At 43.5% G+C, this 20,704-nt stretch overlaps 1 protein-coding gene across 2 annotated transcripts; it reads right to left on the bottom strand.

Annotated features, from left to right (window-relative positions):
- Positions 1-2,421: 2,421 nt before the first annotated feature.
- SOCS1 (suppressor of cytokine signaling 1) lies at positions 2,422-13,179 on the bottom strand. Of its 2 annotated transcripts, none has more exons than XM_063171074.1 (2): positions 13,159-13,179; positions 2,422-3,405 (listed from the first exon to the last, which is right to left on the bottom strand). In XM_063171074.1, exon 2 carries the CDS (start codon positions 3,329-3,331, stop codon positions 2,708-2,710), a length of 624 nt encoding a protein of 207 aa, XP_063027144.1. In that variant the 5' UTR covers positions 3,332-3,405; positions 13,159-13,179; the 3' UTR covers positions 2,422-2,707. The 2 variants fall into 2 exon arrangements, with proteins under 2 accessions (XP_063027144.1, XP_063027143.1); XM_063171073.1 differs by lacking the exon at positions 13,159-13,179 and adding an exon at positions 5,298-5,402.
- Positions 13,180-20,704: the final 7,525 nt, after the last annotated feature.

Raw genomic sequence — 20,704 nt, 5'->3', positions numbered from 1 at the left:
TTTGACCTTGCTACTACTTTATTAAAACTGAGGATGAGAGATTTGACAGCTGAAATTACTACAGAAATCTTCAGGAGATTCCTGCTGTCCTCCTTAGATGTGACACCACCCTTAAATCAGTGTACACAGGTAAGCAGACATTTTAGAGAGCCCTCCACCTGCTCTTATAGAAGGGAAGTCACAGTGATATTGTGAACACACATCCTGTGATTAGGATTTCCTTACTGCATTGGAGCAACCCATATATACCTATTAGAAGGAGGATCTTCCTGGCCACTGTATTTCATGCTGGGGAGAAAGAGAGAAGGAAAGGAAGGGAAAGAAAAATAAGGCAGGTAAAGATAATGTAATTTAAAAATACAAGTCAGCTTTGTCTCCTCTTAAGAAACATTTTATACAACTCTGACCTTCTTGTCCTTATTTAGTTTTGGTTATATATTTTTTTATCCTGAGTTATCCTATATTTGCATTTCATACTAAAGACAAAATGAAGATATTTAGGCACCTTATGTGGGAAGATATGGCTTATTTCTGCTAAACTTACTCAAAAGCAATAGAAGAGAGAAAGAAAACAGTTTGTTTCTGCCAGGAAGAAAATGAAATTGACTCAATTCTTACGCTTTTCATTCCACACCTCTCAGGGGGAAGCCCCTTGTTCTATATCTAGGTCTAGTTTTGCTTGGTTTTCTCAGAGGTAGCAGAGAACCTTCTAAGTTACTTGGTGCTTGTTCTACCAGTAATGCTGTCATGTGGGCACTCTTCTGTATAGCAGGGCAAGAGGCATTAGTTCAGAGCCTGAAGGGTTAAAAGATAGTAGTGTGGATCTGGGAAAGAGTATGGGGAAGGGCTAACAATCCCTGCTGACAGCAAACCAGTCTGGCAGCCTTCACCCTACAAAGACTTTTTTTCCAATTCAACAATGCTGTTCACATGTAGGCAGAAACTTTGCTCCAGTCTCCTATCTGCTGCACAGCACAGCATTCATTACTTCCCAAATTTATATCCTTGCAGCTGCTGTGGGAAAATGCATCATTTGACAACTAATTCCAGCTTTAGAATTAAGCAGAAATGCTTTCTGCTGTTTTAGGACTGATCCAAAGAACATTTTTAGGGAAGCAACACATCAGAAACTCACGTGATACTGCCTGTGTGTTTTTTCCCTTTTTTCATATCCAGTCCTGACTGAGTGATCCTTAGTCATGTTTGAGGAGGAAACCTATTTATTCCAAAGAAATGTCAATGAAGTAAGAGCTGATTTGGTAAATATTAAACAAATGATTCAGTAAGGATCACTATAGAACATACACTCAGTGTCTCCTAAAAGTGGCTTTATCTTTAAAAGGAATGTGAATTACAGTAGGGGGAGTGACCTTTTATCTCCCAAACTCCGAAGAAGATTACTTCATTTACTGCTTGCAGTTCCTGTAAGCCCTGTAGATCTAGGCTGATAGAGTACATTTCTGTGAAAGACTCTGTGCCTTCTTTGAAGTGATTTGGTTCAGCTGTTTTTCTAAGTCAGCTTTTCATGGATTTCAGGAAATGCTTGGGGGAGAGGAGAATCACTTTCTCATAATGCAGGTGACACTTTGCCAAATCAGGCATTTCAAGTCATTCACAGCTGCAGTTTCTGGGGGCACTGTTTTTGTGTTTCATAAGCAGATGGAAACAGAACAATTAATGTAGTTTAACTTTCTCTGAATGCAGTTTAGCCACTAGAAATTACAGCTGCAAATGTAGAGGCTTATGTTCTCTGGATTCTGTCATGGAGCAAAGTCATAGATTCTTTTAACATGTCAAAACTCTGCTCTTAAATCAGGAGGAATTTAAGATGAGAAACGTCTTTTTTATGTGTAAGGATGCCTGCACCTTTGCCATTTGTGTATGCAAATTTTCAAAGGGAACTAAGCTATCCTTTCCCCAGTGCACCACAATGATACAGCATTCACAGACTTTTAAAGTGTGTGAACAGCATTTCTGGACAGTTTTATTTTTCCCCACCGAGGTTCATGGGGTTTGGTTATGTCAGACAGCAACGTCTTCTAGCTCAGGGTTTTGCACCTTTCCACAGAAATAAGGCAAACCAGTGTTGGTGCAGCTTGGTCAGCAAGGGTTTGATTTACTCTGTCAAAAACTATGCACTACTGCAGTCTTAAGACATTGTCTCTGCTCTCATGGGTTTAGGAGAGAGGTGGATTCCTGGCCAGATTTACCCTGAGTATATTTTCTACTTGCTTGCCCTTTTTTGTTGTAGGCTTTTGCAGGCAGGAATCCTCTGCCTGCTGGACCAGCACTAAGACTAATTTGTTAGGGCAAAGAAGCAGCACCATGTGGAGACCTGTCTGCACTTACACACTCAGTTAAGCAGTTAATCCGCCAGCAGGATAGCTGTCAGAGCCTTTAAAACTAAAACCAGAGATGCTATTTTTTTAAAAACTGTGACAATAAAGTTTATTATGTTAATATCATTAAAAATATTATAAAATAGTAAAATATTCTGCTTGGCAGAAAAATTATGCCAGGGTTTTAAAACCCCAGGTTTGTGCAAACAGTTTTTGTAAACATAAGAAGTCAAGTGTTCAGGTTCCATCACAAAATACAGTAAACTGCTACAAAAATAAGTTTGCTCACTGTCAAACATAATTAAAAACCCAGGAGGATGGATTTTGTTACACATGTCTAATGTGTCTCTATACAGTTAATGCTGCACTTATATCTGAAATGGGAAGGATTTCAGGTAGTCCTTTAAAACAGGATTGAGTGGGATCTGATTTAAGTTCTCTCTTCCAAAAGTCTTCACGATGCTTTTCCGGCAGAGCTCCTGCAGCGGCTGCACCCGGACCTTGCGAAGGGGGGTAACCAGTACCTTCCTCGGGGAGCTTAGGTAATGTTCCAGCAGCTTAAAAAGACAGTCAAAAGTCTCTTTGCTGCCATCCAGGCTGAAACGCCCAGTCTGAAAATTAATCCGGATACTGGTGGGCCCAGTTGCAGTCTTAACACTGATGGCAAAGAAGCAATTCTTTTGTGTGCTGTCCCTGATGAGGAATGTGCCCTCGGGCTCAGACTTCAGCTTCTCGTGGGCAGCACTGACACTCAGAGGCCCCCAGTAGAAGCCACAGGCATCCAGCAGGCTGCTGGCTCGAGTGATGCTGCTGAAATCCGCCTGCGAGCGAAAGGTTCGGAAGTGCGTGTTGCCCTGTGCCTGCACAGCGCCGGGCCGGCCGGGGCCCGGGAAGCCTCGTGCCTGGGAGGGATCCCGTGCCGGAGGGTCAAGAAGCCGTCTTGGGTCTGCTCCAAGTGCATTATCTGCTGACACCTTGCTGTGCGCTACCATCCTACAGCCGAGAGCAGCGGATGCGGTCTTCCATAGCGTCACGGCTACGGCGGGGCGGCCTTCCAGCAGCTACTCTGCAATGCCAAGGAGAGACACCATGTGAGATCCATCCCCAGGGACAGGCGGCCGCAGTCGCTGAACGACCGCCTCTTCCACTGACACACCTCCCACCCATTATAAAATAATTAAATATGCATTTTCCAGTCTACACCAGGCAAGCAACTGCTCTCTGTTGGACAAGATTAGCAGCCTATCACTACGGCAAACTCCAGAGCTCCAAAAATATTTAGCAAGGATCAGTAAGAGCTACAGAAGATAATAAGTTTCCCTGCTATGAGCCCTTTCAGGGCCTAGCAACTCAAAAGACTTCTCAATGAGAAGTCATCTCATGGACACCCTCTCCCATTCTCAAGTTTTTAAAGAAGAAATCAACAAGGTTTACAACTGAATTACCATTTTTTCTGCCTTCCCAACTACAATGTCAGAACTCAGCACACAGTGTTATTTGGTGCATGCACTGTGTGAAAAAGTGAAAGTGGATGAAGGCTGTGTTCCCAGATAACTGGGGAAGAGAGTGAGGTGAGGTTCCATAGTATGACTGAAGTGTAACTTGGAGGGGCAGCCTGTAACATGGTCAATTTACACAGTAATCCTAAAACTTCTTTCCTCTCTCCTGTTAACCTGAGGCTCAGCCATAAAAGGCCATTTCCATTCTCCCAAGTTTCCCTTGGGACAGCAGTGCTACAACCTACTAGCTTATACAAATCAACCTCTGTGAACCCTTAAAGCATTACTCCGCAGTCTCTCTCTCTTTTTTGTATCACATGCACTTTAAGTGGCCCAATCTAAATTGCTTCCTATTGATATATCTTTCAACATGAGGGACTAAATTCATCCCTCGTGTTACTTCAAAGGAATTAGCAGTGCTGCACCAGGAATGAGTTTGGCCTGAAATGTCTGCCTCTGACAGTGTGGTTCAATACATCTCCGCTGGCTTCCTTGACCTTACTGGCAAGCATAGATTTCAGGATTTATCCCTATAGTCAGATATAGATCTGCAGCAGCAGCTTGTTGAGAAACCTTGAAGGATTCTCAGAAATGAATCCCTCAGCCGTCTCACAGTTCAGGGTAACATGCTAATGAGAATTTCTAAGAAAGTATGCCGCTGGATTCCTGTCTGCGCTAATTTAACAACTTGATGTTTATTTTCATTTAAGTCACATTACTTCCTCAAGCACCTACGAGGGTTATAAAATCCTTAAGCTGGTAAGTAACAGGCTGAAAGTATCATTCGGCTTGCTTTGCACAGCAGACGGAAACCGATGCCAGTTTTTTCCAATTACTGAGCCAGGATTATCGCTCAGTATTTTAAGTTAAAAATTCAGTTTTAGGACACCCTGGGGAGACATAAGCACTAAGCCCGCGATCTAAAAATCAAAGGGCTCCCTAGCAGAAGCCGTAGGGAGCCAAGGGAAAGTGCCTTTCCAAAGCGCACAGACAAATAGGGGACACGCCAGTCTTCGGAGCCCGAAAGCCAGGGCAGGGATCTGGGACAAGGGTGCCACGACCGCGGCGGAGCGGAGACTTCCGCGGGCTCCGGTCCCGGCCCTGCCCGGCGAGTCCCGGCGGCGGCGCGGCCGAGCGGGCACCGCGGGTCCGGGGCTGCCCCGGCTCCCCCGGCCGGCGCGGGGCCCTGCAACCCCCCTGCGTGCTCCCTTTAGTGCTTGTCCCGCTGTTTTACACTAGGCACAACAGGTCTGTGCGAGCACGAGCACTGAGCCAAAAAGGGAGGGGAAAAATGTATTAAAAAAAAAAAAAAGAAAAATAAAGGGCCAAGACTCCCGGGGCCACCGCGCTCTTGGAACATCTGGCAGAACTCCTCCGATAATCTGAGCTGCGGCGCCCGAGCCCTCTCGGCGCACGTCGCTGTTGGCGCGGCCCCCCCGGGGCAGACACCCTCCCTTACCTCGGGGTGCCGCGGGTGGGGGCCGTCCCCGGAGCGCAGCACTGGCTGCCAGTCCCCGTCCCGCTGCTAGTCCTGGTCCTGGCCCCGGGGGCCGGCCGAGCATCCTCCGGCGGGGGCCCTGCCTGGCGCCGCGGCGAGCCGGGGCTGCCGCGGGGCGGGCGGGCGAGCGGCACCTCCAGCGCTCTGTGGCGGCGCATCGGGCCCGGCTTTTTATTTAACGCGGAGCTCCCCTCGGCTCCTCCCCTCCTTCTCGGAAAACACATTGGCCTTCACTTTCGCTTTGCCGGAGCGCCGCCGCCGAGGAACGCCCCGCGGGCTCCCTGCCCCGCCGCTGGGGATGCTCTTCAACCTGTATTTTTCTATCCGACCACGTCTGAGTTTACTTTTTTTTTGCTTTTTTTGCTTTTTTTTTCGGACAGCCCCGTTGGAGCAGGCGGTGGCCGCGGGCAGGGTCGAGAGGTGCTGCGGGGGAAATCCGAGCACGGAAGCGCTCTGAGGGCCCAGGGAGGTCGGGGGACATTCGAGGTAGGTGATGGATGAGGCTCTGATGGCAGCTGCCTCAAAACGTGGGGGGGAAACGGGAGGGAAAGCAAGCAAGCAACCACTGCGGGGAGGTGTGACGTGAAAATAGCTGCTCTCCTTTGAGCTAACAGGTCAGCATGGACAGAAGAGGTAAGAAGACCTAATGTATAACTTAAATGTTAAAGAAAGGACAAAGTATTAGACCAATAATCTCAAAGTGCAAAAAGCATTAAGAAAAGCTTATGATCCTTACACTGAGAAGACTGTAAAGATGCTACACTGGGATTTTGACTTCTTAAAGCAGAATTTCCCTGGGGTTTTCTCCAGAGTAATCAGAATTAAAAGTAGCTTTTCAAATTCCAGCTGTATTTATAACCTTGCCAGCAGCCAGTGCAGGAGACTTGGAATGCTCTCCTGCTCACCCAGGAGATTTGAAACCTCAAATACCACACCAGTGTCTTATGTGCTCCCTTCAGCAGGCTCAGTAAAGTGTGCTTTCTTCTAAAGAGGATGTTTCTTAAATAACCAAGTCTGAAAGGCCAAGAAGTTTCCCTGTAGTTAGCATGATGTTTTGTGACAATGCAAAGGAATTGTCTTTGTCAAGTGATTAAGGGGAGAGGGCCTGGCAATACCTTGTGAGTTGGGATGAAGTTGAGGGAATGTATTTCTTGCTTTGAGACTAAATATTCTTTTCAAAATCCAGTGTGATCACAGACTGACTTAACCTGATGGCAATACAGCACCTTACAGTGATGTGCAGCCAGTGTACAATGGGTGAATCTTGATATTCATGATGTTTTAGCCACCAAAGTTTACTGCTTATGTTCTGCAATGCAGGAGAATGGTTGTCATGAATTCGGAGAAGCAGTATGCCATTAATTTTAAGACCTTGCACAGAGACTCACTTTATGCTCAGACTTCTCTCTCAAGTTTTGAGCAACAGAGCTTTAGTCAAGGTTTGGCATAAGCTGCTGGGGCAAGCTCATAGCAAAAGCATGAAGGACTGGTGGAACTGAAACTTCCCCTAGAATTTGAATATGCAGTATTGCCACTCTTTGGCACAGCGTGCTCCATGCAGGAGTAGATTCCATGGCTGGTTTGGATATGGCACTGTTGGTGTTCACAGAGGTAGCACAGCCAGGCCTTGCCCTTAACAGCTTAAAGTCTACTTAGGCAAGACAAAGTCCCCTTCCTCCCCCCAGCACTTCAAAGAAAAGGGTTCTGAAGTGATTAACTCTGTCAAGATAAGGTGAATCAGAACCAAAAGTACAGCTCAGAGCCTCTTAACTTCTCCCCCAGCCCCCGGGGCGCCCAGCGAGCTCCCTCCTGCTGCTGCAGCCTTGTCCTGCCGCCTGTGGCTTTTGGGGCAGAGCCCTTCACAGCTGTAATGCAGCACAGCGGGGAGCGTGTTTCTCACATGAGGCAGAGCTGGCTGAAGGTTGCTGTAGATGTGCCAGGAAAGCTGTTTCACTCTCATGTAATTTTTAATTTTGCAAGATCACATGGAAAAGAAAGATCCTGCAGGTGTACATGCAGTCTGTCTGCCATGGACTGAGTAGTGCAGCTGACAAAGTGTCAGCCCAATAAGTCGTGTTCATTGAGCAGGAATGTGGTAATAATTGTTGCAAAGCTTCAGAGCTTGGCAAGGCTCGAATGGGTAGGTGAACTCCCAGTCACAGAGGAGAGTGATGGAGTGAACCTGCCAGCTTGGACAGCAGAAGCCAAGAGTGTCAGGCTGCTGCTTATGGAGTTTGACACCATCCCACAGTGAGAGTGGTGCGGGGTGCTCCATGAAGTGCCTTAGAAAGGTTTGCCCAGGAGAAATGGGCGTCAGCTGTAGTGTGTGAGGGAGATTTGCACAGTGAGTGAAGTTTCTGTGATAGGAGTTGAGGGTTTAGATGTGAGGGTCCCACAAGTTGAGCTTTCTTGGGAAATCTTCAGTTTTACCCACTCATGCTTTGGTTTTGCAGCTCTCCGTTCCCATCGTTCCGTTTCCTTTCCTGCATCCTCTCCCTGGCCTCAGCAGTTGTGCCCCGGGAGCAGCTCCTGGCAGCAGGATCCCGCAGGTCACTGTACCCAGCAGAGGGCACTGCGGAAAGGGGAACGGGCACAGCTGCTGGACAGAGCACTCAGGGAAACAGCTCCAGATAAAGGACTGAAGGTGAAAACCCTGCCACTAGTCCAGGTGATTCTGACCCGTGCTCTGGCAGCTTAAGGAGCACTTGTGCTTTTTGCAAGGTGAATTAGACTTAGGGTCTATTTGGTAAGTGAAGCCTTCCATGTGAAATGCCTGTGAAACAAATTGTGTTTCTTTCCCTGCTGATGATCTCAAGAAAGAAAAGCAAAATCTGGAGAGAAAATTATTGGGAGACAGCACCCCATCTTCCTTCCTCCCTTGTTTCTAGAGAAGGAAAGTAAATGCTTTGGCTCTGAAGGTTCGTATCAGTAAACCTCCAAAAGTTAGGACAAGGAGCAAACTCAGCTTTAGTTAAAATTGAAAGTCCTTAGCCCTATTTTGTAAACATTGTTTTGAAAAATGACAGAAAATTCATAGGAATTGCTGGGCACTTGTGCAGCAGGAGCATGGCTTACTGGCTACAAACAAGACAAAGGTGACAGGGAATATCCTTAGAAAGCACTGGGAATAGAGATGCCAGGTAAGGTCTACCAGGAGGCAGTAAGAGAAAAAACGTGGTTCTGAAGATGGTTTTGAAGGTGGGAGAGTACTGTTTCTGTTTGGGATATGTGAGATATTTGCCTGTTGGTTAGTTTTCCAAAGCCCACACTCTTAGCCAGCTAACAGCAGAATAATGCAGGCAGAGCTTCCTCTATTTGTGCTCCAAGCCTTTGCTCACCCTCTGAAACCAGCAGGAGGGATGAGGTTGTGATACCATGTGGGATATTCCCCAGTATAAATTCAATTATGGGGCATTCCACACCCTGCTGAATTCATCCCCACTGCAGGGACAGTCCTCCAGGAAAAAAAAAAAAAAAAAAAAAAAAAAAAAAAACCCAAAAAAAAAAAACAAATCAGAAAACCTGAAAGGCTTAGGAAACCAGCAGGCACTCCCTATTTTAGCTTTTTCCTAGCTTTTGAGAATAGAAGCAGACACTGATTCTGTTATGAATCTGGATTACTGGACAGGCCAATGTGTCTGTAGGACAGCATGTTGTTTAGAGTTTGGTACAGTAAGTGGGTGATCAGTGTGGGAATTAATACAGAATTGCTATTTTCTTGCAGAAATGGTTCAGTAAATAGAGTCATATTTGACTATTTGTCTTTTGAGGTTAGAGCCTCTCTTGTGCTGATACTGTACATGATAGCTCTTACATGAATGTGCTCAGTATCTAAACTGATCAAATCACCATCATCTTTAGAAAAGGGGAATTGAAGCACCAAGAGATTCAGTGATTTGCTTAAAGTCAGAGAGTGAGATAATCTGCAGAAGGGCTAGGAATGGAACATAATTCAGGTCTTCACAGCCCTATACTAGAAACTTAACCACAATACCATCCTTCCTGTTTTAGTGGGTTTTGTTTTCTTCTCCAGAATCTGAATTTTCATTTAAACGAAACCCTTGAAATCGGAATTCTTTGATTTTGCAAGTAAATTAGACACCACACTGTCTGTGAGTCTGCTTTCAAATGCAGTGAAACCAGCAGCACTGAGCCAGGTGTGAACCTGTCACCCACTTGGATGAAGTGTTTGGGTTAGAGTTTGATGCATTTAAACAGGACATGTCCAAGTGATAACAGCCACTGTGGCATTGCCTCACACATTTCCATTCCCATACCCTCCAATCAATCATTTTCTAAGTTAAGAGGTAATAAAATGGGCCTGATGAATTCAGCTCATCTTCTTATCCTTTTAGTCAACCCTTCCAGGTAAAACAGCTACAGATGTGACTCACTTTACACTGGTATTAGTTATCATGCTAGGTATCACTGAAGAACAATGTGTGTCTGGCCAGGCTGCCAGTCACAGCAAATTCATCATTTTACCAAGAACAAAATACATTTTGAGGATGTCACCAATTTGTTATCAAGTCTTGATAAGCATCTATCTAGACAAGGGCAAGCCAGTTGGTACAGCAATAATTAATTCTGTCTGAACTGGAATTTGTGCTGTTCTGCAGAGAATGTCCAAGTCAGATCCCATCCAGATGGGATGGATGAGAGCAATTAGTGGTTTTGCTTTCTAAAAAGGATGTGCACATGTGTGCTGGCTAGAATGGAGAAGTGTGAGGTTTGGAAGTTAAATAAATTAAGCTTAATTGTGGACTAAGGCTGAGTAACAGCTGAGCCTCTCTGTCCCTTAAGTTCCTTTGAATAGTCCATGTTGTCTGAAATACTTCACTGTAAGAGATATAAACTGCTACTTTTCAAATAACCAATAAATTACCTGTCTGAGGCCATAAGAAAGGTTTCTTTCTCAGCTGACTATTCTGGAATTGTTTATTTTGAATTGTGTTAATTACTTTTTCAGGTTTCCTTGAGCCCAGACTAAATGGATCCTGTCTGATGTTCAGTGGAAGTTCCTTGTTGATATTAACTAAGTCAAATCAAGATTCACATTAGTCTCATGAATTCAAATGCTGAGCACTTAACCACATGAAAATGTGGTTTGGGCTTTCTGCATTTCAGTAGTTTAGACATCCTTCTTTGTAATTAGTTGAGTGGGGGGAAAAAAAGGGAAAGTCTCAAATTGCTGGTAAAATATTGTGAAAGGGCAGCCTGCTTTGTGATGGTTTTTTTCATCCAAATGACAAATTTGTCTTGCTGGATTGTGTGTGAGTGTGTTTGTATGTACACACTCCACAACTGATGCAGGAACTTTGGATCCCTAAAAATAATGTAGGTGCTAATTGAAGAGGTAGCAGGGTGCTGTTCAGGGGAACTGCAGCAATAAATACTGGTCTGAAGATGTTAAAGCAGAAGAATATTAAGCTAGTTTAGCTTTCAGATACATGTGCTGGACCACAGAGCTTTCAGTGCTGGCTAAAGGAACACATTTTACTCTTGGGCATAATCAACACATGGAGAGATTTTTATGGTTGGGGTGAGGTAAAGGAAATGATTCAAGTGTTCCCTCATCTTTGGTTCTTAGTCCACAGAAACTGAATAAAATTCATTCTTAATATAGTCAAATGGATCCAAATCTCAGTTCCATTTCTTTGAATGTACAGAGATTCTACAGTCCAAATTAAAAGGAAAAAAGTGGTCTTGTTCTTAAAGAGAATAAAGACTCATGTGGTGCTGTTACAGGAGGCAGAATTAGCACACTGGAAACTGAGAAATGAGAAGCTGATGGCAAAGCAGTGTTTTGCAGTATCTCAGCCAGATCCAGGTGGGCAACTCACTGAGGCACTTTCAGATTATTTGGTTGGATTTTTAAAACTTGAATCCATCAAGCCTGCATGACTAAATCTGAATAAATCACTGTTAATACTCAAGAGAAGAGATCTTCCATAGGCAGTGTATGCTGGCCTCTGTATTCCTGCTGTGTTTGTAATCTACATTCATTGACAGATATTTTTTATGGTTGCAGTCAAATCCCAGATCATAAACCACCAAACTCTTCTGATGATGGAATACATTTGGTTCTTCAGTATCTAATAACTCCTATACCCAACAAACAGAAACTACTGAATGTGCACCTTTTATTCTACTGTACAGATTGGTCCAATATAGATTTTATTATTGGCTTCTGCTCTTCAAAGTATTGAGGAATTATCCAGATTTGTGTTCCTCCTCTGTCCCTGGAGAAAGGATAAGTCCTGATAGGTGGATCAATAATTTTCTTCAGAGTACAAATATTAATTCCTCATTTGCCAAGAAAAGAAAAAGAAAAAACCCCACCATAATTGCTCTTGTGGAAAAAGAATTGGATTTTCTTCTTCAGACATTTTCCCTCTCCAGATTTATTGCAAACCTCAGCCAATTTTATATGTGAACTCAACAAGCTGAGTGCAAAATGGATTAGTTTCACCATGTTCCAGCTCCAGGAAAATTTCTAGGAATCAGGAGAATAAGCTGACAGTTTCTGATGAAAGATAAAAAAAGTCCTTTAAATGTAGAATTTTTGGCATCTGATGTTAAAGAAACATCATCCAATGATATTAATGAAGCATTTTCTAATTTTAGAAATATCTTTATAAGTTATATACAGACCTCACCACACATACTTTTGGATTAATGAAGAAGAAATATTATGTTATGTAAAATTAGTGTAGCTTAGCATGCAGGCCTTGATGTCCTCTATCAGTAAATTAGATAATTAAGAATATGAAAATGGGAAGAGTGCCCAGCCTGGAGGATTTCCTACAGGAGTTCTGGAGAGACCTTACTGGAGAGGGTTGCTCTTGTAGGGAGGGTTTCTGTCTGTGGTGACTCACTTTTCCAGGGCCACTTTGTCCTCTGAGAGTGCAAGAAGTCCTATTGTCACTTGTGTTAAACTGGAAATGAGTGCTGTGCTGTATTTCAATTGCAGATCTATTTCAGGTCACAATAACGTCACAAGAAAATACTGGCAAAATTTCTGATAATGAGTCTGGAGGAAGCCTTACCCTTAATTCCATTAATTGAATTGAGCTTGCCAAGATTACCTTCTAAAACTTACTGGACATGTGGGTTGTGACCTGTGCTGCCTGAAACCCCCTGGGATTCTAATACAGCTTTACTGACAGAAAAGCCTTTTGGAAAGGTAACTGGAGCTATTCTTATAGGAGAACAGTGTAAATTTGTATTTCTCCTTAGTTCTTTGCTCCAGCTGCCCTGTGCTGCCTCTGTGTTATACCACTGAAGTTTGGACTGAGTTACCTCTCAGTTTTTGCAGCAGTACCAACACTGTGTCCGTGACCTTCAGGATTTACTTCTAAACAAAATGTTCTGTATATTGCTGACACTGCAGCCTCATCCAACATAAATTCATACAGCTCTCAGGTAGTTGCTGATTTAGTCCATATCTAAGCTGAAGTTCCATAATTAGATTTCTCTAATCATCAATTTAAAAATTCAGATAAGCTGTGTGATAAGTTGAAAAGAAAAAGCAGATATAATTCTTCTTATGCCAAGTGTTGGGGCCTTTTCCCTCAAGAGCTTTTATAGGCAAATGGATACAATTAAGCACCTACTACAGTACCAGCAAGAAATACCAATAAATATATGAATGTAAATTTAATGTAAATTTAAATACTGTGCTTTCTCTCATGACTTCCCACATAAACAGGTTTATTATACTCTCTTCCTGAGTCTGTAAGAAAGGTTAAATTACTAACAGGTTAAATTACTACTTTTTGCAGTTAGACCCTTTGTAATGCTCATACAGTGCAGTCCTTACCTTTGGCAAAGGTGGAGCAGCTACAGACCAGGTCCTGCATATCCTGAGAGGTTTGCTGAGCTTCAGAGGCCAGCCAGACACCCAGAATTTCTGGCTACATTAAAAACGCCCCAGTATCTTCCCAAGTCCATGCTCAGAGTCTGTGCTCTGGTCAGGAGGAAATTTCCTCGAGTTTAGGTTTTTTTGCTGAAGACTTGGCAGGAGTTTCATCAGAGCCCTTCAGATTTCCTATTCCAGTGGTGAATAAACACAGCAACAATAGGACAGTGGCTGTGTTCTTAGGAAGTGTCTCAGAAATTCTTTTCTTTGTTGTTCAAGGTGAACATTTTGTTCTGTATTTGGTGCTGTTGTGTTATTAGGAATGTGATGGATGTGCTGTGGCTATAGGAGAATGCAAATGTGACTTCACATGCAGACTTGACTTCTGCATCCAAAACGCTGCCAGTGGCAGTTGGGCAGAGATCTCCAAGGAGATGTTTTTAGCAACATGGAAAAGCAGGATTGCACAACAGAGCAGTCCTGGCCTTAGATCTACTGCTAAAAATAGCTTATTTTTGAAGAGATTAAGGACAAAGACATTCAAAGCTCTCTTCTAAATACACTTGGATTACAAATTTTGAGTTAACTTAAAGGACACTGCCTAACTCCTCCAGTTTAATTCTGGCTTTTTATTCCTTGCATATTTTATCCTTCCTTTCTTAGTGTCCCATTTTGCCCAGGGTAGTCATTGATTGACCATTGGGCCAGAGACCAGGGCAGCCCCAGGCTGGGCTGCTAAGAGATCCCTGCACTGGAGGGTTCCAGGTGTCAGGGCTGGAAAAAACAGCTTGCCTGGATCCAAAAAGCCCTCACTTGTTGCCTGCTCATGGGCCATACTAGAAATAGCTCACCACTGATAATGGTGCATTGTCTTATTCCAGCAGTAAGTCATAGCATTCCACACTTTTACTTCTCTGTTTCTAGGAAATTCAATAAAAAACTTGGTCCAATACACACACACACACATACACAAGAATGCATTTACTCTCAGTGGCTGCATTTACCATCAAACTTGGTAATGTTTCCTGAAATTGGTTTCTGATCCCCCAAAGGGCTGTGGGTTTTTCTTCTTCTTCTTCTTTTTTTTTTTTTTTTTTTCTTTCTGTATTCTTTTTTCTTTTTTTCAAAGGTTAATGTCAGGGAAACTGAACGACATACATGAAACTCTAAAATATCAACTGTGTAGATAAACTGTGGCATCAGGGGCATAATGTGTGTGTGACCTGCCTCCAGTTCCATGAATTCCAGTGAATTCCCAGTTTCCCCTAGCGGGTGGCAGGAAGATCTGAGTGTGGCTATTTCCTGTTCATTTTGAACCCTCGGTGGTTGTGATGGTGGGTGAAGAGTAGGAGGGCTGTGATCTGGGGGAGAGGGAAACCCTGGACTGGAGCCTGGGGAGGTAAAACCCATTGGCTGTTAGGGAGTTGCACTCATTGAGTTGTTTCAGGGCATGTGTGAATCCTCTTCATGTGACAGGCCAGCTGCACAAAATGCCAAGAGTGGTACAGCCTGCAGGTTTTGGCAAACATCATCTCTCATGATTCATGCAGCATCCTTCCTCTGCTGTGATGATCTCTCCTCTGCCTATGATGATCTCTCAAATGTGACCTTCAAAGGCAGGGCTAAAGCTGAATCTGGCTTCAAAAAGTGACCCACAAGCAGAGTTTAGTGCAGCATAAAAAAGAGAAGGTGATCCTGAGTGTCTGAACCTGCCAATGTAGGGTGCCAAAGCAATTCTTGCTGAATGAACTGCATGTTTGTACTGGTTATTTAGAAACAGCTTTAAGAGACTTTCCTCTCTTAATTTCACTCATACCTTAACTTTGAGACACTGACAGTGTCACTGCCAACTTCCCAGAAGTCCTGTGGCTGATTCTAATTTACATAAACTATTCTGCATACTGCCAAATGCAGACAGAAACGGGTAACATCTTGGGTTTTGTTTCTTCCCTTATCTCCTCCCAGCCCCCTTCTCAGGGCTGGGGAAATATGACAGATGCCTGTGCAGGCAGAAGCAGACCTGGGAGGATCTGTGCATTTTTCTACTCTGGGTTTACCACACTGAGGAGCACTCCGTGACCGGAGACAATTCCTCATCACTGGGGATTTAGTAACCATTCCCCTCTGAAAATGGGATTTCAGTGCAGTCATGAGGCTGTGCAGAGAGCCCATCACTCTTCCAGAGAATCGTTACCCCATTTCCTCTTCTGTTCTCCTAATTAGGAGTTTGTACTTCAGTAGAGCACATACCACAGCCTTCCTGCCATCCTGTACCCTGGTACACACACCATGGTTACATAGCCAAGATCTGAAAAACTGGGCAATATCAGATTTATATTTGCATATGCAACCTGAAATCTGCCCACTCACACATGTGTGCACTGACTGACACAGGGGTGCTGGGGAAATGTGTGATCTCAACTCTCACAAAACTAGGACAGAATTGGCAGGAAACACAAGGAAGGCCCCGTCTCAATTTTAAGGGCTGGAGTTTGCAATTAGATTTTTTTGATATGGTTTCCTATAGATAAGTCTGTGTTCTACAAAGAAGAAAATTTGCTAGCATTCCAGAACAGGTTTTTTTTAATACAAACTTACTGTTGTTTTAATTATGTTAATAGCCAAAAAGATAATGTGCTGCACGTGGGAGTGCAGGACTCTCCCAGGTGCTGAATGTGGAAATCACTGAGTCAAGGCAGGATAGGCTGGCAGAACTGAGGGTACCCCTGCTTTTCTGGATCTTGGAACTCCTGCTTTACTTAAAATTAATCTCAAGACACCAGAAGTGTTCAAATGTTGAAGAAAAGTGCCTTTGTGCTACTGTATCTGTCTGTGCTCACAAGGCACACACTGCCAGCATGCTGGTTTCTAAACAGAGCTGAGCAATGCAAAGCATCTGTGCAGGTCAGGGATGACTCAAACAAATCTGAGTCAATGGAGAGGAGGCAGAAGGGGCAGTATTTCTTCCATCTGAAGTGAATGTATTGAAACCTCATGAAAAACCAACGCTAAACACATGAGGCCTTTTGGAAAGTGTCTGTGTGCAACTGCATCCACAACATGCAGAGTGATAAAATCATCTCCTGAGCTGAGTGGAATGGCAGAGCTGAAGGAGGGCTGTAAATAAAGGGTAGGCGGTTTCCTGCTAAAACTCCCCTGCATGTCCAAGAACCCACTGTGACTCAGCCCTTGCAGTCACTGGGAACTCAGCACAGACACCCTTTCTGGTTGGGTGGTTTTACTTCTCTTTTTGCACCATACCAAGAGGGGCTCCATTCATCCCTGGAGGGATCGAATTGACAAATATGACCCATTACTTTTTATTGTCTCAAGGTAATGATCTCACAGTAGACCCAACAGGACTGTTCAGACTTCTTGGTTAGCAGTGACCCCACCCACACCTGCAAAATGATGTGTCTGCTTGGATCTTTCACGTGAAAGTTCTTAGGACTTGTATTCACATACTTTTACTGGGCTCTTACATGCATCTCTTGATGGCCTAAAAATCAAATTTTTCTTGCTTTCATTTCATGTGCAAGAATATTCAGAAATTACTTTTCTTCTTTTTTTTTTAAGAGTATGTGTGTAAATATGCTAAATAGGAGACTGTTGACAATTATACATTTGTTTATAATACATTTTCTAATGTACCTACTGTTCCTTCAAAGAATTAACACCTATGGAAAGATGAACTGAGATGGAAGAATCCCATATTAAGGTAACAGCAGTAGCAACGTCTAGTAGCTTTTAGATCAGCAGCATCAATTCTCACTTGCACTAGAATATTTTATGTCTGAAGCAGTCACATATCATTTTATTCTATTGGGCTCATGGTTTTGGAACATCCTTTGCCATTGAGACAATGCTTTCCGTGATCAATTTGGAATTTGTAGAGACAGTTGCCTTTTCAAAGTTCTGTACACACACAGCTTTAAACTTGGCATTGGGAATTAATAAAACAGGTTTGGGAGATCTGCAGGTTTCCATGAACTGACCTAGAACAAACTATTCTTTTTCCCTGTTTATCCATACAACATTTATTATGCTGCTTCTTTCTTTACACTTCTGTTTCTACTTTCTTTCTTTACTTTCTGTTTCTCTTCTCCTCCACAGTCCTTTATTTTATTTATTGTATTCCCTCTGTGCTAGTTCCAGCTACTCCTTATTGGTTTCCTCCATAATAGTGCTGGAACATTGTCCCATCTAACCTTGCTCTATGTGAACAAAATCCTGTGGCCCAGGTTTAAAATTTACTCTGCTCCATTTTTTCTGCTTTCCAGCCCAATGTTATCTAAGTGACCCTTTAATTTCTGTTAAATACCTCTTTTAGTTTCAAGATCCAGTCTGCTGGACTTTTGCTTTCTCTCTCTCTGTTATATTAAGTATAGTTTGTACAGGGCTTTATCTTTTATCCTTCTGAGAATTGTCTACTTTCTCCAGAGTTTTCAGTTTGGCATCTGAAGGTTGTCTGTGGTTCCTTGTTAGTGAACTTCCTTTCTGGGAAGTTCAACCTCCTTATATTCTGACTCAAGTCATTAGCATCAAAGTACATTCTTCTTTTTCTTTCAAATTCCTATAACTGCCCACTTTTCTTCTCTTTTCTCTTCCCCAGTTCCCTCCAGTGCCCCCCACAGCAGTGCTCTGCAGGGCATGGCCTTACCAAAGCTGGCTCTCAGTTGCTTTCCCTCAGCCAAGTGAATGATGGAGGTCTTGGTGTGCTTTGCAACCCTCCCCTCTGAAAAGCAGGAGTCAGGGTTTGCCCAAGTACACCTGAGGAGCTGGGGAAGAAACTCAGATTATTGCAGAGGCCAGAGGGAGCTGAGGGGCAGCTGGCACTGGGGACCTGCCAATGGAGAAGTGGAGTGAGGGACACAAAGATCAGGGGGAGCTGACAGCAGTGGGTAAAGTGCTGGAGATGTGGCATGGATGAGGGACTCAAAGGCAGGAGAGGCTGGGGCTCACCATCTTTCAGAGCTGGTGCCATCAGCTGGGATTCTGGCTTGGGGACCTAGGACACAGTGACCTGCCCCATCCCCCTTCCTCCCCATGGACTGCCCTAACCCCTTCTTCTTCTACCAGAAATAGTGTCACTACATCCTACATCCACTTCCAAATAGGAGGGTTAATAGACAACCTGACCACTCTGATATCCACACTAAATGATAATTTTATTTCACCAGGTGACCAGAACTCTCCTCCTCCTCTTCCTCCCCCACATACTCTCATTTTAAGTATAGTACTTAGGGAAGATTGTGGGGTTACGTGGGTGGCGCCCCACAAGCAGAGTGGGTGCTGAGATCCTGCCTTCTGAGAAGACCTCACCAGAATGACCAGGGAGGGCAGTGAGTGGGCAGAGCCCAGTCTGGGAGTGCTGCACCTCCCAGCATCCTGCAAGGTGACTGCTGCCTGTGCCTGTGACAGGACAGCCTGTGCCCACATCAGGGGGGAAAGTGCTGCACCTTACTGGTCATGGTGACTCAATTGCACCTTTTGCTATATATGGCACGAATTTCATTTTGAGTTACTCCTGTGCATCATTATTTTCAATATTTCCTTCAACAGAAGCTGGAGCCACAGAGGTGAAATTACATTTACCAGAATCTATCATTAAAACTGACAGCTGGTTCTCATTAGAAGTAAAAGAATCAGGTTTTGAACAGCTCTAAACAGTGCCATTTTCAAGTAGTTGCATGTGGAGTAAGACTGTCCATCAGAAATAATAAAGAGAATATAATCCCAGGTATTCAAATGCACCTGCCTGTACTGTTCCCCTATTAGAGTTGAAATCAAGCAAGGAAACAGTACTTGGGGGACAAGTCCAATTAATCATGAAAAAGAGGAATTTACCAGATGACTAGCAAGCCTGTTTTAATTTAAAGGGAAATTTGTGTCACTGTTGCGTCTTTTCATAACAGTGTGTGTAACTTAACACTAAGCATTAGCTTCAGATGGGCTTTTGTACAGCCTTGGATTACATCCACAGCTTTGGTCTCATCCATATTGTGAGGCTGCCAATGTCTCTTTGGTCATCCAGATTTATGTCAATTGTTTATGTCCTCAAATAACTGTACTGCAAACTCCTGGACTATTCAGAAGACATGCTCTGCCTTCAAATACACACCTTTGTTGTGGCTTGGAAAAGTTTCCACCAGGACTTTACCTTAGTGCCTTCTCTGGTTTTTCTTGTGCATGTATTGAAGTATTTTACAGGACAGATTTAACAGGAACTTTCACACTGCCAGTCAGGTGTAACTGCAAGGGTTTTCTGCTGAAATAGAAAAGCCACACTGAGAAATAAGGCAAACCAAGATAGCCAGAAAAACACTCACTGGAATTGTGTCTGTTTATATTTAAATCTCTCGTTTGGAGGAAGTTCTGTTTTTACCTATAATACTACACATGTTCCTACAAAAGTCAGTTCAATGTTAGTATTACTCAATTTCTGAAGAAATCATTTGGTTTTGTGTTTAGAAAACTTACTGCCAAGCCCCCTCTGCTGGAGGGAAAAACTGTTTTCATCCGTGCATGCTCTAGACATCTAAAAGCATTCCAGCTTATTACTGTGCAAGTAATTACAGGCTTAGAGTTCACAAGATCTTTACCACCTTTCTATTATTATCTGTCATTATCTGTCATAAGTTATGCTTTAGAGAAGAGTTTGGATGATCACTGCAAATTTGTTCAAGTTATTCTATCTGAATGAGTCAGTGTGTTGAAAATTCATCTTCTCAATTGATTCTTTTATCATCCAAGTTATTTTCAGCAGTGTTCACCCTCTTCATCCCCTGCTATATCTCTTATGTATTATTTACATCCTTTGTCAGCAATCATTACACTCTGTTATGGTGAACTCAAAACAACAAACAGGAAAGGTCTGACTGCAAGAAGCCCACGTGGCTTTTCCAAGGCAATTCAAACTGCAGAGATGTGCTTTGTCTTTCTGACTGCTCTGCTCCTCTCACAGGTGTGACAAGAGCAGATCACTGTGTGAAAGACAAGATGATGTGCTGGTTAAACCACACTTGTCATTTGTGTGTGACAAACCCTTTTACAAGGACCAGCTTTACACTTACAGATCAGGAAACAGGCACAGCAAGGAAAGACAAGCCAATAGCTTCAGCATTGAATGAAGACATGGATTTCAGCCCTGCTCTGAAACACACTGCCTGGTGAATTTGTTCTAGTTAATTAGGCTAAAAGCCAGAAAAGAAGTGTGTCACAACACTGAGCATTGCCCAAGAAAAGTTGGAAGTTTCTGAGAAAAAGTGCTGGACCTGTTTACGGTCCTCTGTGGTGTACATTGAGAGTGCTGAGTTTCTTTGAAAGGAGATCCAAAGCAGCCAGTGTGCCATGCATGCAGCCCCCAGTGAGGAACTATTGCCTACAGAGCTGAAGCTTTTCCTCCCTTGAGACTGTTGAAAAATGGGTCTCTGAAGAAAGGGAGTCTTTTAAAAATGGAGCAAGCCAAGAGAATATTGCTGGGGCAGCTGATTTGTACTTAGACCTC

This window comes from Melospiza melodia, chromosome 18 (assembly GCF_035770615.1).
Source record: "Melospiza melodia melodia isolate bMelMel2 chromosome 18, bMelMel2.pri, whole genome shotgun sequence".
Classification (NCBI taxonomy): domain Eukaryota; kingdom Metazoa; phylum Chordata; class Aves; order Passeriformes; family Passerellidae; genus Melospiza; species Melospiza melodia.
This window is presented reverse-complemented; position numbering and strand designations above follow the sequence as displayed.